Source organism: Phaenicophaeus curvirostris, chromosome 6 (genome assembly GCF_032191515.1).
Source record: "Phaenicophaeus curvirostris isolate KB17595 chromosome 6, BPBGC_Pcur_1.0, whole genome shotgun sequence".
Taxonomy (NCBI): domain Eukaryota; kingdom Metazoa; phylum Chordata; class Aves; order Cuculiformes; family Cuculidae; genus Phaenicophaeus; species Phaenicophaeus curvirostris.
This window is the reverse complement of record NC_091397.1, coordinates 54346761-54361755: the sequence shown is the minus strand read 5'-3', so window position 1 is coordinate 54361755 and position 14995 is coordinate 54346761. Positions and strand designations below refer to the sequence as shown.

At 38.3% G+C, this 14995-nt stretch overlaps 1 protein-coding gene across 1 annotated transcript in view; it reads right to left on the bottom strand.

Annotated features, from left to right (window-relative positions):
* Nucleotides 1-14995, bottom strand: part of JAZF1 (JAZF zinc finger 1) — a 196414-nt gene that overhangs the window by 24958 nt on the left and 156461 nt on the right. Inside the window, exon 3 of the mRNA XM_069860217.1 lies at nt 3793-3989. Within this exon, the coding sequence (XP_069716318.1) occupies nt 3793-3989 (197 nt within the window). The remainder of the gene's footprint in view (nt 1-3792; nt 3990-14995) is intronic.

Genomic DNA, 14995 nt, shown 5'->3' with positions numbered 1-14995 from the left:
TTGTAATCTATTAAAATCAAAATAAACAGGAAAGGAGGTCTGAGAGCCAGTTTCTTCAGAGCAAAATGTAATGCTAATGATGAGGTTTTCAAATATTCCAGCTTTTTTTGAGGGAGTGGGCAAAGGTTAGGGTTGATCCATTAAAAAGCCAGTTGATAGAATTAATTAAACTGTTGCATTAGAATTTCTAAGAAGGCCAAAAATTCACTACTGGCTGAAATTTATAACCCTAGGCCTGTAATTGTTAAAAAAATTATAATAAATATGGAAGAAAAACAAACACACATATAACAGTGGTTTCAAATGAGTTTTGGCACTCCTTCAATGCAAAAATTGGGGTTTTTTTGGGTTTTTTGAGACTCATTACTATGACTTTTGTAGCTATAATTTGGACCAAATTATTTTAATAATGAATTACCAGTGAGTTATTATCTCTGAATCTTTTAAAGAGCTTTTCTGTATGAAGAGATATCATAGATTTCAAAGGGATACTAGCGCTCTGATTTACACTCCAAAGCCAGTTAAGTTAGGGGTGGAAATTTCATCTGTGAACCACACAGATACATGAAAACATTTTAAAAATTAACAGCGTATGTTAAAGATGCAATGTCAGCCCTGTTTTTATCCATAACCAGACTTCATTAGCTTTGTGGGTTTAAAGTTGACATTTAAAAATAAAGGCAACATAAGTTTTTGTAACTTAATTGAGTGCTCCTTAAATAAAGAGGTATTTCCATGTTTGCAGACTGTACACGTCTTTCCAAAATAAGCTGTATGCTGGTGCTACTTCGCTATATTTCCCTATCACCCCACGGAATCTGTATTGCTGATGGAAGCCATTTCTTCTGCTAAATCCTGCCTGCAAACTCTAACACGAGAATTTAAGACTACTAAATAAAGTCTCCCAGGAGACACTATTGTTAAAACAAAAACAGAAACAAATTCTTAAAGTGAACTTTCTGCAATCATTAGAGGACAGAGGTCTTAAGAAGAAGAGAAAACTTGTCATAGAAGAGGGAACAAAAAGCCAAATGTAAGCAGAGCACGTCAGTCACCTCTGAGGGAGCAGAGGGGAGGTACAGAAAATTAACTGCAGCATTTCTACTTCCCACCAAAACCACAAATGGGCTGTTTCAGGGGACTAACACATACAGAGTCTGCAGATAAATACATGTCTACCTCATTACCTTAGAAGAGCCTTAAAGAGCACACTTCTTTGCTGACTATTTCTGCTTCCACCTGAATAATCTCATTTATGCAGAAGAAGGTGCTATACATACGCATGCTATATAAAAACACATGCAGCATGCATGTGCGTCAGCTTGGAAGCTGCTCAGCTCTGTCTGAGAATTTGGCCCCCAGTCTTTTGGCACAGATTTTTACTGCAAAACTTAACAAACATTCTCTGCAGCCAAACTACCTTGAACTGTTTCTTATCAAATTTCACAAGCTAAGTGGGTCTGAGTCTGGTCAATTCATGGATGAGAGATCATTATATGAAACTATGCTTTGCTGAAAAATGATAACAGTATAGAACTGCTTGGTTGGAAAAGACCTTTGAGATCATCAAGTCCAATTCTACCTGTCCACTACTAAACCATATCCTTGAACAATTAATGCCTCCAGTGATAGTGACTCAACTACATCCCTGGGCAGCCTGTTTCACTGCCTTTTAACCCTTTTGGTGAAGAATTTTTTCCTAATATCTAATCTGAGCCCCCCCGGTGCAACTTGAAGCCATTTCCACTTGTCATACTACCTATCACTTAGAAGAGACCAACACTCACCTTGCTGCAGACAGTGATAAGGTCTACCCTCAGCCTCCTTTTCTCCAGGCTAAACAATCTCAGTTCCCTCAGCCACTCCTCATAAGACTTGTTCTCCAGCCCCTTCACCAGTTTCACTGCCCTCTTCTCTGGAGATGCTCCAGGACCTCAATGTCTTTCTTGAAGTGAGGCCTCACCAATGCCGACTACAGGGGCACAATCACCTCCCTGGTCCTGCTGGCCACGCTGTTTCTCATATAGACCAAGATGCCACTGGCCTTCTTCATTCTCTCCAGATTCTGCTAAGGGCATGCCTGTGTAGCTTGAAAGTTGTATAGACTCTGTGAGACTGAAACGCAGGACGATTTACATATTCTAAATTGTTTCCCTGAAACAGATCTTGCCCAGCTATCCTTGGTTTTATCACCTTGCTAGCTGATTGCCATATATACTCACACTTGAGGGAAAAAGGTTGGTATCTGCCAGTAACAGACATATGAGCTGATAATCTAAAATTAGTCTGCTGGTCTTCCTGGACTCCCTCAGCAGGCACTGCACCAACAGAAAGAGAAATTTGGCTACGGAAGGACCCAGAGCACGTCATCTACATAACCATCACTGAGGACAAAATCCCGTGTCAAGCAAATGCTGTGAAAAACTCTGCAGTTATCAGAAAAATCTCAGTGCTTACTTTAGGTCCAGAAAAACTTTTAAGATGATAAAAATGGAAATACTCGGGTGACGCCGCTGAAATGTAACTCAGTTGATAGCTAATTAAAAAAAAATCTTCAATAAAGAAGGTATCTTTTTTGCTACCAGGCTATTATAAACCCTAACCTTGGAAAAGGGCTCCAATGGGGAACTTGGAATAGAGGGCGCAGAAAGTTGAAGCTGGCGCTATTTATAACCTGTTAAGCAGTACTCTCAAAAACTCAGTTGGCCAAAAGAAGCTGATTCTTCTAGATACAGGTAAACCAGCATTCTGAGGAATTTCAGAAGTCTGAAAAAATATAAATAACAAAAATAAAAGTATTTCAGTAGAAAGATACCGGTTTTTCCCCTTTAGTATTTGATGGAACGTGACTCAAAGAGTACATCGCTAACTATGTTCCTGACAGATGCACAAAGTTAACACGACCTGACCACATCATCAATAAGCCTTCCCAGAAGGAGCTGTGCAAAAAGTAAACCAACAGAAAGCAGAAATTCTTTGACATCTCAAGGATGTCAAGGATATGAATCAGTTTTTTCCAAACAGGAGATTATTAAGAAAATCTTACTTCTAAAATCTTCTGTGTTACATAAGGACTTTACCATTTAGCTGTTCTCAATATGCTTCCCTTTCACGTATCCAGGGGCACACTGCACAACAAATTAATTTCAGAACTTCCAGACAGATTATCACAAGGACTGCTACAACCTTTCCATTTAATCATTAATACTGAAACGCTGAATAGCTTATATAAAACACATGGCATAACAGCTTATCAAAGCAGGGATGCTTATGTGATTTCATATTAAGAAGAATACGTTAAGTCTATTTATGACAGAACAGAATAGATGTAATATACACATTTAGCTTTTTAGAAGGAAATATTGGTATTAAATGTATCAGAATTATCTGACAAGATTTCTGCCTAATGAGTGACTTGGATCAAGAGGTCCAGACCACCACAAGAAGCAATCTTCCAATCAGTGCAAAATAATTCCCAAGAATTTTATAGCAGAAAAAACCCAGTGAAATTCTTATTTTTGAAGAAAACGCAAATCACTTTTATCATACATTACTTTTTTTTTGAACACAGCTACCAAATGAAAAACATGTCTACAGGATGACATCATCTGAACACTCCTCCCTGTCCACTCATTTATCTATGAATTCAAATGCAAATCCAAGAGCCCAAAGCTCTTCTGTTTTATTTTTAGGGATTCTTCTTCCCAGTGCCTCAGTGTGTCTGCTGTTTTCCAAATACCACGTAGTAAAATCCCTAGTTTATTTGGGATAAACCAAAGAGTAGGTGCTTACCTGTAGGAGTACTACTGCGAAACGAAGAGGAGGGAGTGATTGGAGGGGTGACTGGGGGAGTAAGGCTTCCACTGCTGTGGCGAGGTGGAGTTGATACATTCCCACGGGACACTGTGCTTGACAAAGTCAAAGAGAGTTTCGGCTGAATCTTTTTCTTCAAAGACTCCTGCTCACGTCGAGCTGCATCAGTCATAAATCTAGAAAAAGGACAATCATGAGGGTGAGAGACCGAAAACACTGTCTGCAAAAAGGCTTTAGGTAAAGACAAAGTATTTTTCACCCTCAGTGACCAAACAGAGCTTCAAACTCAGTCATGACAAGTTCCTCCACAACACACACATTTAAAGGAAATTAACTTCTCCATCAATAGCTTTAGTCTTGTGTTCAAGATCCGGGCTTCTGATTTCAATAGAACCTACATTGGACACTTGCATTGTGCGAACAGAGCTTTTTTTAAACTCTAACCAGAGATCAGCATTGCTCACAGTATTATAATAACTATACTCAATCCTCTACAATAAGTATACTCAGTCCTTCAGTGAGAAAGTAGCTGAGTAGAACAGAGAAAAATCTTAGGGGCAAAGTATTCAACCTGAAGGTCAAAGAGATAGTACAAATTAGGTTGTGTAGATACATCATTTCCGACTTAGGATCATCAAATCCTTTTTCTAAAGGTTTTAGACAATGTTGTCAGTCTGACACAAAAGATGTCCAATTATATAGCAATTACTCAAGCTGGAGTTCCCAATTCTTGAAAACCCATGGAGGTCTCTATGCAGGGAGACCTGCTCCTGAAGGCTAATGCACCTCAAGGTTCACCTGCGTGGGATGCTGAAAGGCAATTCCACCAGCATGATGCAAGGTGTATATTGGTAGTTCAGTAATTCCAGTAGTGCAACTTTTCGCGTGGGATTTCTCACCTGGAACAAAAATAGCTTTTTTTCACTTTTATTCTGATTTCTTACAAAAAAAGAACAATTGAAGTGAAAAAGACTACTCACACCAGAACACCTGGTACTGCATTACACTGACATTCAAAGCATGACTGCTGGCACCTTTATTAACCTGCACTTGAAAGGACTGGGGTTCCCCCACAACAGGATCTCTGCAACTCAGACCTCATGCACTTAGCATTCAAGCAATAATTTAATCTTTTGTCTTTATTTTCCACTGCATAATGAACCACCTTGAATAATTCCTTAGCAGACAGGCTAAAGTGAATCACCTTGTCCATACAGCCTTTTGTCCTTCATGCTAATGTACAAACTACACCTGTCAGTGAATAAAACAATACACGCTAACACGTGATACAGAATAAGAAGTTAAGTCACACCCCAGACTTTCGTCTGACCAGGTCAGACAGAGTAAACCAGGTTTTAGCCAAGACACAAGCTTTACATAATGAGCTCTTGCAACCTCGGCAAACCATGAAGGGTGCAAACAGAGAGGGGAAAATGCAGTGCAGCTGGCACGGTGCATTCGCCTCAGAGCCAGCTGTCACCCAGAAACTCACCTTTGCAATCCAAGAAGGAAACAGAAATGACAAAAATTACTGGCAATGATTTGTGGCTTTCTTTCAATAGTCACACTCTCCTGAGGAGCCTAGGAAAGAGAATGAAGCAGGCTTGGGGATAGAAGCAGCCACAGAGAACAAGACTGTGGAAGAAATAAGGAAGATGCTGAGTTCTCGTATTGAGTTTAGATGGAAAAGTTTTGGTAGCAGAAAGGACTGCGGGATGACAAGAAGTCAGGTCTATATTTGCTCTGTGATCAAGCAACCTGTTGTGTGACTTGACATTCCTTACAATATGAAAAGTCATGGAAGTGACGCTTGATGTACATCCAGAATACAACAGAGGCGTGGAAGATCTACCTTCGGCTCCCAAGGAATAGTGGCAGACTGTAAGGAGAGGGAGGCAGAGGGAATACTGCCACACCAGTCATCTGGTTCATAGTTTATATCCTGCCATTGTATGAAGGATCAGGCTGCAGGCTGGCTGGACAAACTCATTCTGCAGACTGTAGTACCACAAGAATTGCACTGGCCGTGACCAGCAGGTCACACTGGGTTTCACAGCAGTACAAAATACCTGCCAGTGTGCCTGCAAAATGGTGCTGTGGGACATTCCAGATTCTCCTCTGGGCTTCGACCAACAGTTTAAATTAATAAGAATCACTATATTAATTTAGGTGCCACAGAAACCTAGTATGTTATGACTGCTCGCAACACATTCTCTGCTTGGGTGGCAGCTGGGTAGATTCTACCAGCCATGAGTCCAGACTGCATTTATGGAGAGAACTCTAAGGAAAAACAGCTCCTGTGGAACAGTAAGGGGTGGATAGGGAAAGAAAAAGGAAAGAATAACCCAGGGGTATAAATATCTCTGCAAAATACGAAAGAAAAATTAGGTCTAGACATAAAAACCCAGCTCTTTTGAAAAAGAGACTTGTGTCCTTTACAGCCTCAAAACATTGTGGCATAAAATTTTAAGCAACTTTAGAGCAATAAAGTTGTATCCTGTCCATCCACACCATGAAGGAATTAATAAATTGATCCTTGACATGATACGCAGCATCAATACACAATCCACAGGCATTAATAAGCAGGTATGTGGCATGACAGCTTATCTTCTTTGAACAGAGACAATACATCATGTCAAACCCAGATACGGCATTTTTATGAAGTTAGTATTATTTAAAAAGCAGATATCCCTAGTAACAGATCAGTTTAAATTCCTCTTCTCCAAACAAGGGCACGGATATTCTTCACAAAACTGTCTCCAAACAGAAGTCTAAATCTCATTCAAGAAAAAAAAAAAAAAGAAGTAAAAGGATCTTAATGAAATGGGCATTAAATACACATTTGTTTTTCTCTAACTAGGAAATGTCTAATTCACTATTTTTGGAATTTGTACTATGATGTATGCTTGCTTCTGGATGGGAAGCTTTACTCCTTAAGCAAATGTTATGGCAACATTATAAATCCTTGAAAACTTGGAAGATAATCTTGAGCATGAGATATTAAAAGCAGCAGCATGAACGCTGCTATTTAATAAACTCAGCCACAAATAACAATGTTAAAATAATATTGAGGTATAAGCAGTCTGGCTGAAGACCATAAAAATGAGGAAAATTTGAAGTTATAGCTGAAACTTCTCCCAGTCCTGTTAATTTGCTCCCATTTGGGCTAAGCATGTTGGGTATATTCCAAAACACCATTTGTCTACACGGTGAACCTGAGAGAAATGGAAGGCAGAGTCTGCTGAAAAACTACGTCCTGATATCTGAAACACGCCATTAACCTCTTCAGATCCAAACAGTCCTGTACATATTTGCTGAAGCGCTGGCAGTACTATGGTTTTGAAAAGTTTTCTAGATGGATTAAACCAAAATATTTTTAAGTACTTTCATTGAAATGCAGTATTATATTTGTGCTTAACTATGCCGTGTTCTTCAAAGCTTACAATATAAACATTTTAATGATGGGTATAGAATGACATTTCCAACTAAGGCTTTAACTTTCATGTTGCAAGTACACTATGATTGCAACGTAAAACGCTCAGGAATTAAAGATGCTGGAATTTAGATTGAATCCTGGTCTCTAAATTTACAGTTTTCCCTGCCTCGTTTAAATGCACAAGGCGTGTGGGAAACAGAAAATGAACTGTAATGAATAAAGGCTGCTGCAAGACCCCTTAGGTTAAATCCCACCTCCTTGCTTAACAGTCTCTCTCACCATCTTCAAATCCATCTCCTTGCTGAGCAGATCCACCTCTGCTATTTTCAACTCTTATTCTGAACTCCTCAACCCTGCCCATTTTAGTTCCACCACTGTGCAAATTTTAGTCATCTTCCCTGTTCATAGGTTTGTGTTTACGCCTCATAAGCCTCTTTCTCTGAATCCAATATACTACATAGGTGCAGTGGAACAAGGAGAATCATTCAGTCCACAGCCATTCATTGATCTTGTTTTGACCAGCATGGGGTTTGTGTGCTTTTCTGTAGATGGTTCATAACGTCAGAGAGAAGACCTTTTCTTAGAAAGAAATCTTTCTTGCCCCGTTTTTGATTTCTTCGCTATTTCACCTTCCTAATAATTCATTCAATTCCCTGCTGCAAAAAAAGTAGGTGAAATGATTTCTGAATCAAGTGCTTGCAGCAACTTTAATAAACATGAGCAAAATATAGTGTTTCCCCCTCCTCTCATTCCCTGGAATGGTTCAAGTATTTTTATTGAAACTTTCCCAAGAAATTCAGCCTGAAGGAGACACCCAGCATGGAAAATTTCAGCCCAAACAGCTGAATGTTGGCAACATAATAAGCAACTGAAACAGTCTTACAATGGAAAGTGTTGCACAAACTTCCATATAGGTGGCAATATAATACAAACAACGTTAGCTGTTATTACCAACATAATAAGTCACCAAAAAAGCAGAGGCAATGTTCAAATTTTAAAAAAGCCTTTTCAAATCAATCCTTTCCAATGTTTCTAAGTCCCATCGCTTCCAAAAGCACTGGAACCAAGAATGAACAGAAGCAGAACACGTTCTTCCAGAAATTTCCTTGAGCTATTAGCGTGTACCGACTGTTTCAGAATCATGCCCCAGTATGATCTGTATCATGATGTCAGAATTAGTTCATCATAAAACTCTTATTGCACATAATTCTAAGACAGTTCAAGAGCTCTGAGCTCACACACCCAGACTGAGGGTAAGGAAGGTTATAAATGAGTTGAAAGTAAACAAAAAAATATTTACTTGAGGTCTTACTTGAAAGAAAAAAACAAACAGGTTTTCCTTCAGAGATCTTTTAATAATGGTCACTGGGGTATGATGTGCCCTCTCCTCCTCTTCCTCGCTACTTCAGCCTGATGATGCAGGAAGTTAGCCCTGCTTGGACCAGATCTGTTTCTATGTCCACTGACATTTACACAGGCAGTGAAAAAGCTGCATCACCGCTGCCTTGCAGGGTCTGGATATTAATTTGCTACATTTCATTCTTCTCAACCTAATCTCTAAAACGGACACAAACAGAGAAGACAATGCAATCACAAGTCTATCGTTCTCCACTTACTGCATACACACGCTAGAAAGGGGAGGGGTATTATTCTGAGCCTGCAAAACAAGCACATGACACTGTAGAGATGCTGAAGCCCAGGCCTGCTCCAACACACAGTTCAGTTGCACATCAGCTTAAAAAAAACCAAAATACAAAAGTACTACCTGACAACAAGATATTCACCCTGTCCTGCGCCTCACCACTGACGAGCTGCACTAAATCACAACCAGAAAGGGTAACAGAACATAATTGGTTCTGACCTTTCCTTGTTATCACACAGAAAATAAGGTGAAAACATTGATAGTAATATTCAGCTCATACTCATGTTTGCCTAATTCAGCTACTGTGCAGTGGGAAAAGCCTGTCACCTTTGCCAGAACATGAGAAACCATGGTGCTGAGCTTTAACCACTCATATTTCAGCAGAACGCTCCTCACTGCAACACTTTGTCAACTTGGAGATTGATTGGAAAGACAAGAAAAAAAATCCTTAGTGTTCTATAGCAGATTTGTGCTACCTTCTGGTTGGATTATATTTAGATCAAAAATGGTTAAACTTACTTGAGAGATGGAGCATCCACTACATAGCAAAAGCCCCACATGAACTCCCCCGCTACTCTCTACACCTATCAGAGCAAGGTGCTGCTCATATCTGCTTTTCCCCTCAGCCTTTTCCTGCTTCTGTCTCAAGATGTTTATGCAATTCTTTGCCAATGCTGCACCAAGAGAAATAAGGGAGGTGGGAAGGGTAATTTTAGCTCCCAGTCTTCCACACCACATTAGCAGCATTTAGGGAAAAAAAACCCCAAATGGCTAGGATGGAAAGCATCTCTAGCTGCACAGCATTTCAAAAACTTCAGGAGACCTCTACTTTGAAGAGGGATCAGGGAAATCCACTTCTCAAGGCAGGACCCCATTTCAGGGGGCCTTTGTGGACCTTGAAGTGCACTGGTGAACCCCTTTGCCAGGAACTCCACACCCTTTGCTGCCTTTACAAGCAAAGACAAAGCAACGTGGTTTGGTTTAGCTATTGCTGGGAAGAGAGAACGACTGTTGAGTTGAATTATTATTGGGTTAAGAAGAAATCTGGTAAAATTTAAGGGGCGGGAGCTCAGCAGTAAGCTGTCTCATCTCCTGGGAAGGATGAAAGGCTTTTTCTCAGTTGAGCTTCTCAAAACTGGACCAAGGCAAAGACAATCAATGTCCCCAGCAATGCCTTGCCACATCATTTATGTGATAATGAGGAAAGAAATGTATGAGCAAGTTTCACACCATCCATTAACTCAAATTATTTGATGAATACCCTTGAGCACTTTCACATACCATTCTTTGTAGTGTGGGGCAAACAGAAGTATTCTGCAGCTCTGCACAAACTTCTTTTGCTTCACAGAAGCTATCAAGAATTTTTTTTTCTTTAATTATCTTCTATTACAGTTTTAGCAAAGCCCTAAGAAGAAACGTCAGCGTGAAAAAGCCTCATTAAGATCTGTGCATAATCACACATGTTCCTCCTCACTGTTTAGATTACAGAGCATTTGTGTACTGCTAAGATACATGATTTAACAAAACTTCCTTTTGCTTTTTTCTGATTTCACAAAAACCCCATAAAAATGAGGAAGAAACAGCACAAAATAATAAACCCCTCTCAATTATTTTCCAAAACCTAGATCGCATGTCACAACAGGCCCTAACCATCATTAAAGGTCATTTCTAAGTTTCTGAAAAGAACAGTAGTAGAAACACCACACATCTAAGTTGGAATTCAACATGCACGTTCATCTGAGATCAGGTCTTACAAAGAAATTCTCTGCTCGTTCTCAGTAACAGTCATACTCAGACTCATCTGCTGAAAGCTTTCCCTACGTCCTAAATAGGAACATCTATGATAAACCGATGAGTATCTTGGAGAGACAGGAAAGTATCAGATTTCTTTTTATTATTAGTCTAAGGAATAACCTACCGCTGGTACAAGTCTTTCATTTCCATTATTCAACCTGTTTTCTCAAGATGTAATAAAGTTATTATCACCACAAAATAAGCCACAGCGTAACACATTTTTCTGAATATGTGTGTCTTGAGCAGGTGTAATAGAGATTATTAGGATGTACGTGTACCTTACAAAAAAGTTAAAAGCAGATTTCACATTGCATTTCTGCCTCATCGCTGAAAAGACTTAAACACAATACACAGTCAGACTGAAACTGTCAGTAGACTCAAGGCTGCAAAACCTGTTCAATATGAGCAAGAATTCAGTGGGTTTACTTCAATTGTCTGCTCTTTACGTATTCTTAAAAGATACAATAAGACACAATAAAATAACCACCAAGTAGATATTTTGTACTTCTAGCATGGAAAAATGATTCAGAAGATTGAGTTATTTCATATTTAAAAATGCATAAGTGCAGCTAACAGACAGTGAAACGGCAAGCAATCTATTATCAGTCAAATGGAATAAAAATAAAGCAGCAATTACCTAACTATCCCAAGTCACATACTTGCTTACAGTAAAAAATGTGTGTTTATTCAGTGTTGATCAATACAAGCAGTGTTAAAAGCACGGGAAAGGAATTTATTATTTCTCTTGAGTTCGGGAGCACACAGACAAAAACGTCCGTGTAAAATATGTCAGAGTAAAATATATTTATATTTAGCATAACATAAATCCCAGACACTGGACATAAGCCCTGCCTTCCCATTTAACATTTATTTCATAAATATATTAAATGTATAATAACTATATATTTTAGTATTTTCTATTTGAGAAAAAGGGTTGGGTTTTTTTTGTGTTTTAGGGGTTTTTTTCCTCCTTTATTCTGTCAGAACCATGCTTACTCTTATTGTACTATATCTGCTTTTCACAGAGCACCAAAGTAATCTTTAACTTAAAGCAAAAAAATTAAATCAGTGTTGTGTGTTCCCTCCACCATAAATATAGCTGTTTACTTAGGAAGGAACGTTCTGTTCTGGATATTCCAAAGAAGGAATTTTTTTAGGTTTTTGGTTGACTGGTCGGTTCTTAAACAATATGGTATTTTGGTCTTTCCTTTTTTGAATTTGCATAGGTCAGGCAGCAAATACGAAATCCAGGACTGTATTTTATTTTATTTTGTATTGTTTTTTAAATTGACTGAAAAAACGTGCATTGGGTAGATAACATGAGAACAGTGACGTAATCAGGACAGATGCAATCTTATTTTAGATATTGCATTCATAATGAAAATTCATTACTTATCCCCTAGGGTGATGACAGGGACTTGAGGAGAAGTCCACATCGTCCTTCTGTTGTTAAAATACAAAATGACACTTCTGTATTTAAAAGGACAAAACTAGAGCTCACCGAAATCAACTTGAGAGCCACATTGATTTCCAAAAAATTGGAACTGCATTTTTCTTTCCCCTCTCACTCCTTCCCTAGTTTTTCACACCCTATTTTGAAGTAAATGAGTGAGTTTCAGCAAAGAGCTATAACTGCATCTGCAACTTCAAAATTCTGTAATTTCTAGAGAGGGAGACGCAATAGTTAAGCCAAAGAGGTACTTAAAGGAGGTAAACAGCAGGAAGGTAACTACTGTTTGGCATGATATCATCACCTCTGCTACAAATATTGTGATAACTCTCTCAAACACATCTGATCAAAGTACTCATAATGTCATGCTCTGTCTTGACATTGACTTCTTTCTTATCAAACTAATTCCAGAGTTCTGCCACTAGCAAAATAGGAGCATTTGATTGGTGCAGAACACTTGCAGACTTCCTCGCTACTGGGATAGATTTTGAAAATGCTGCAGCAAACCCCTGCCTCTAGTGTAACGTAGCAGTCGTCATTTCAGAAATCATCCTCCTTGCATTTATCAACAAGCTTATTAAGAAATTCATCAACAGGGGCTTTGCTTATGGCCATTAATAAACAAACTGGTCATCGCCTGCTGCTAACAAGAGGTACTTTATGGATTATTATTTAATTAATTGTTCAATATAACTTCATGAATCTTTACATTTCAGTTCACATCCTTGTTAGTACACAAGAATAATGTAATGTCACATAGCCGTAAAACATTACAGAGATCAAAATGAGAATCCTAGCAGACATTAGTAATGTGAAATACAAAGGAGTATTTGTACATTTCAGATATTTTTCAAAACACTTAATTTTAAAAATGCACATATACAAAAGTCCCAAATTAGTTTTCTTAGTATGAAGTTACCATAATGACTAAAGATGGTCTCACATGAAAGATTACTGATGGTATCTTTTCAGTAATACTCTAACTTCTCAGTCATTCAATGTAAAGATTTTAAATATTGTTATTTTGCATTTTATTTTTATTAGACCACTCTCTGCTTTCACATGAATACAGTGCAAAATTCTTGAAAGCAGAGTAAAAATTTAGCTTCTAGTTTAGTGGGAGGAAAGTGTGGGGGAGTTAAATAATTTCCCAATCTCCTCAGAGAAAATGGAATTAAGCTGCTCATAGAATATAAATAAGGGGTCTGTATCTCCTAAGTTTAACTAGAATCTCAAAATAGCTCTTATGTGGGATTAAGTAGTGTACCAGTCCTGCTCTGGCTCTCTGCACAGGCTCCAGTATTGTCAAATTGCCTAGTTCCAGTAGGACGTTTTACTTTCAGATGTGCTTAACCTAAAATATCGTATTTTTTTCCATTACTAGTCCACCCTCTTTCCTTCTCGAAGAGCTTATTATAACTATTTATTTAAAAACAATTTCTTTCAGTCAGCCTTACATAGAAATAGATCTGTGTACGCATGACACGCACTTTTACTGTTGAACTTGGTTTGGTTTTATGGATGCCTCAAGGACTTTTAGCTTTACGAAGAAAGGAGCTGAAATGTCAGATATTTTATTCTTGTAATGTTCCATTTACGTCTGGGTATGCTTCTGTAATTTCATACAGAGTTCTTCAGAGAATTCAAGTCAACACCCAAAGACAGATTAATCAAGCAAGAATTTAAAAATAGATATTATCACCAAAAAATGCTTATTAGCTATAAGGATGTCTAATATCAATCTGCATAAATAAGCTGTCTTCAGTATTTTACACAGTAGTAGTCAAACCCATTAACCAAAATATTTTTCAGTCTTTCAAAAATGTATCACAGACTGTCTGCAGTGGCTCCTCCAGCAGCATCAGTACAGCAAGCAATCCAGAATACCCATTCAGCAAAAATATAGTAAAAAGAAACCGTGGTAATAGGATGCATAATAAATTAATTCTTAAAATCTATAAATGTTGATTTTTCTTCAAATAAAAGACACCAAAATCATTTACAATGCATTCATGGCTTGATTTTTCTTTTTAAAGAAACACTAAATCTGTTTGGGAGAACGCAGATACAGAATATGATCCTCCCATTGAGAATGAGCATGCAGCTCAAATGATGTTCTCCTAAGCTTAAAATGTAAGTGAAGCTTTAGATGGAGAAGCATTTTTCAAAACTGATTTATAAATTGGTATTCAGAGAACTGGGTGGGGTAAAGCTTATAATGGAAAATTGCAGCAATCTTAGCATTAGGAATGTGAAATGTCTGGTCTTAATAAACCAAATTTTCAGGCATCGTGAGCTGTTTGGAAGGACGATAGCAACTTACAAACGACCCAGCCCCACTAAAATGGCAAACTGAACATTCCCAGTCCTTCAGACTCTGCTGCAATGAGTCACACATCTGTAAAATAGCCGATAGGAAAGATTCCTCCTAAAAGGCAAAATAGTTCAGGTTAAGGTAGAAAAGGGAAAGTGGAAAAGGAAGAAGATAACTATCATACGCGATTTTACTTTTTCATACAAAAGAAGAATGAACCCTCATTTCTGTAATTATGGGCTATTAATAAAATCTACCTTTCTACATGTCAAGCTGATTTGCCTGGAGGAACAAATGACAAAAAAGTTAACAGTTAATTATGTAATCACTGTATTAGTAGTTTGCTGGGGGGGAAGTACCCAAGAATCAAGAATAACTCCCGAGGTCCCACTGTTTAGCTGTGAGGTATAAAAGAAGAAGAGTGATTTGCATTTTGAAATGTTGCCTCCGTTAGTCTCGGGGTGTGCTATTGTACCAGTCCCAGGTATGTACATGAGAACAGTAAATCTCCCAGTTTTCCTCAGTTTAAGAGAAACCAGTCCCTCG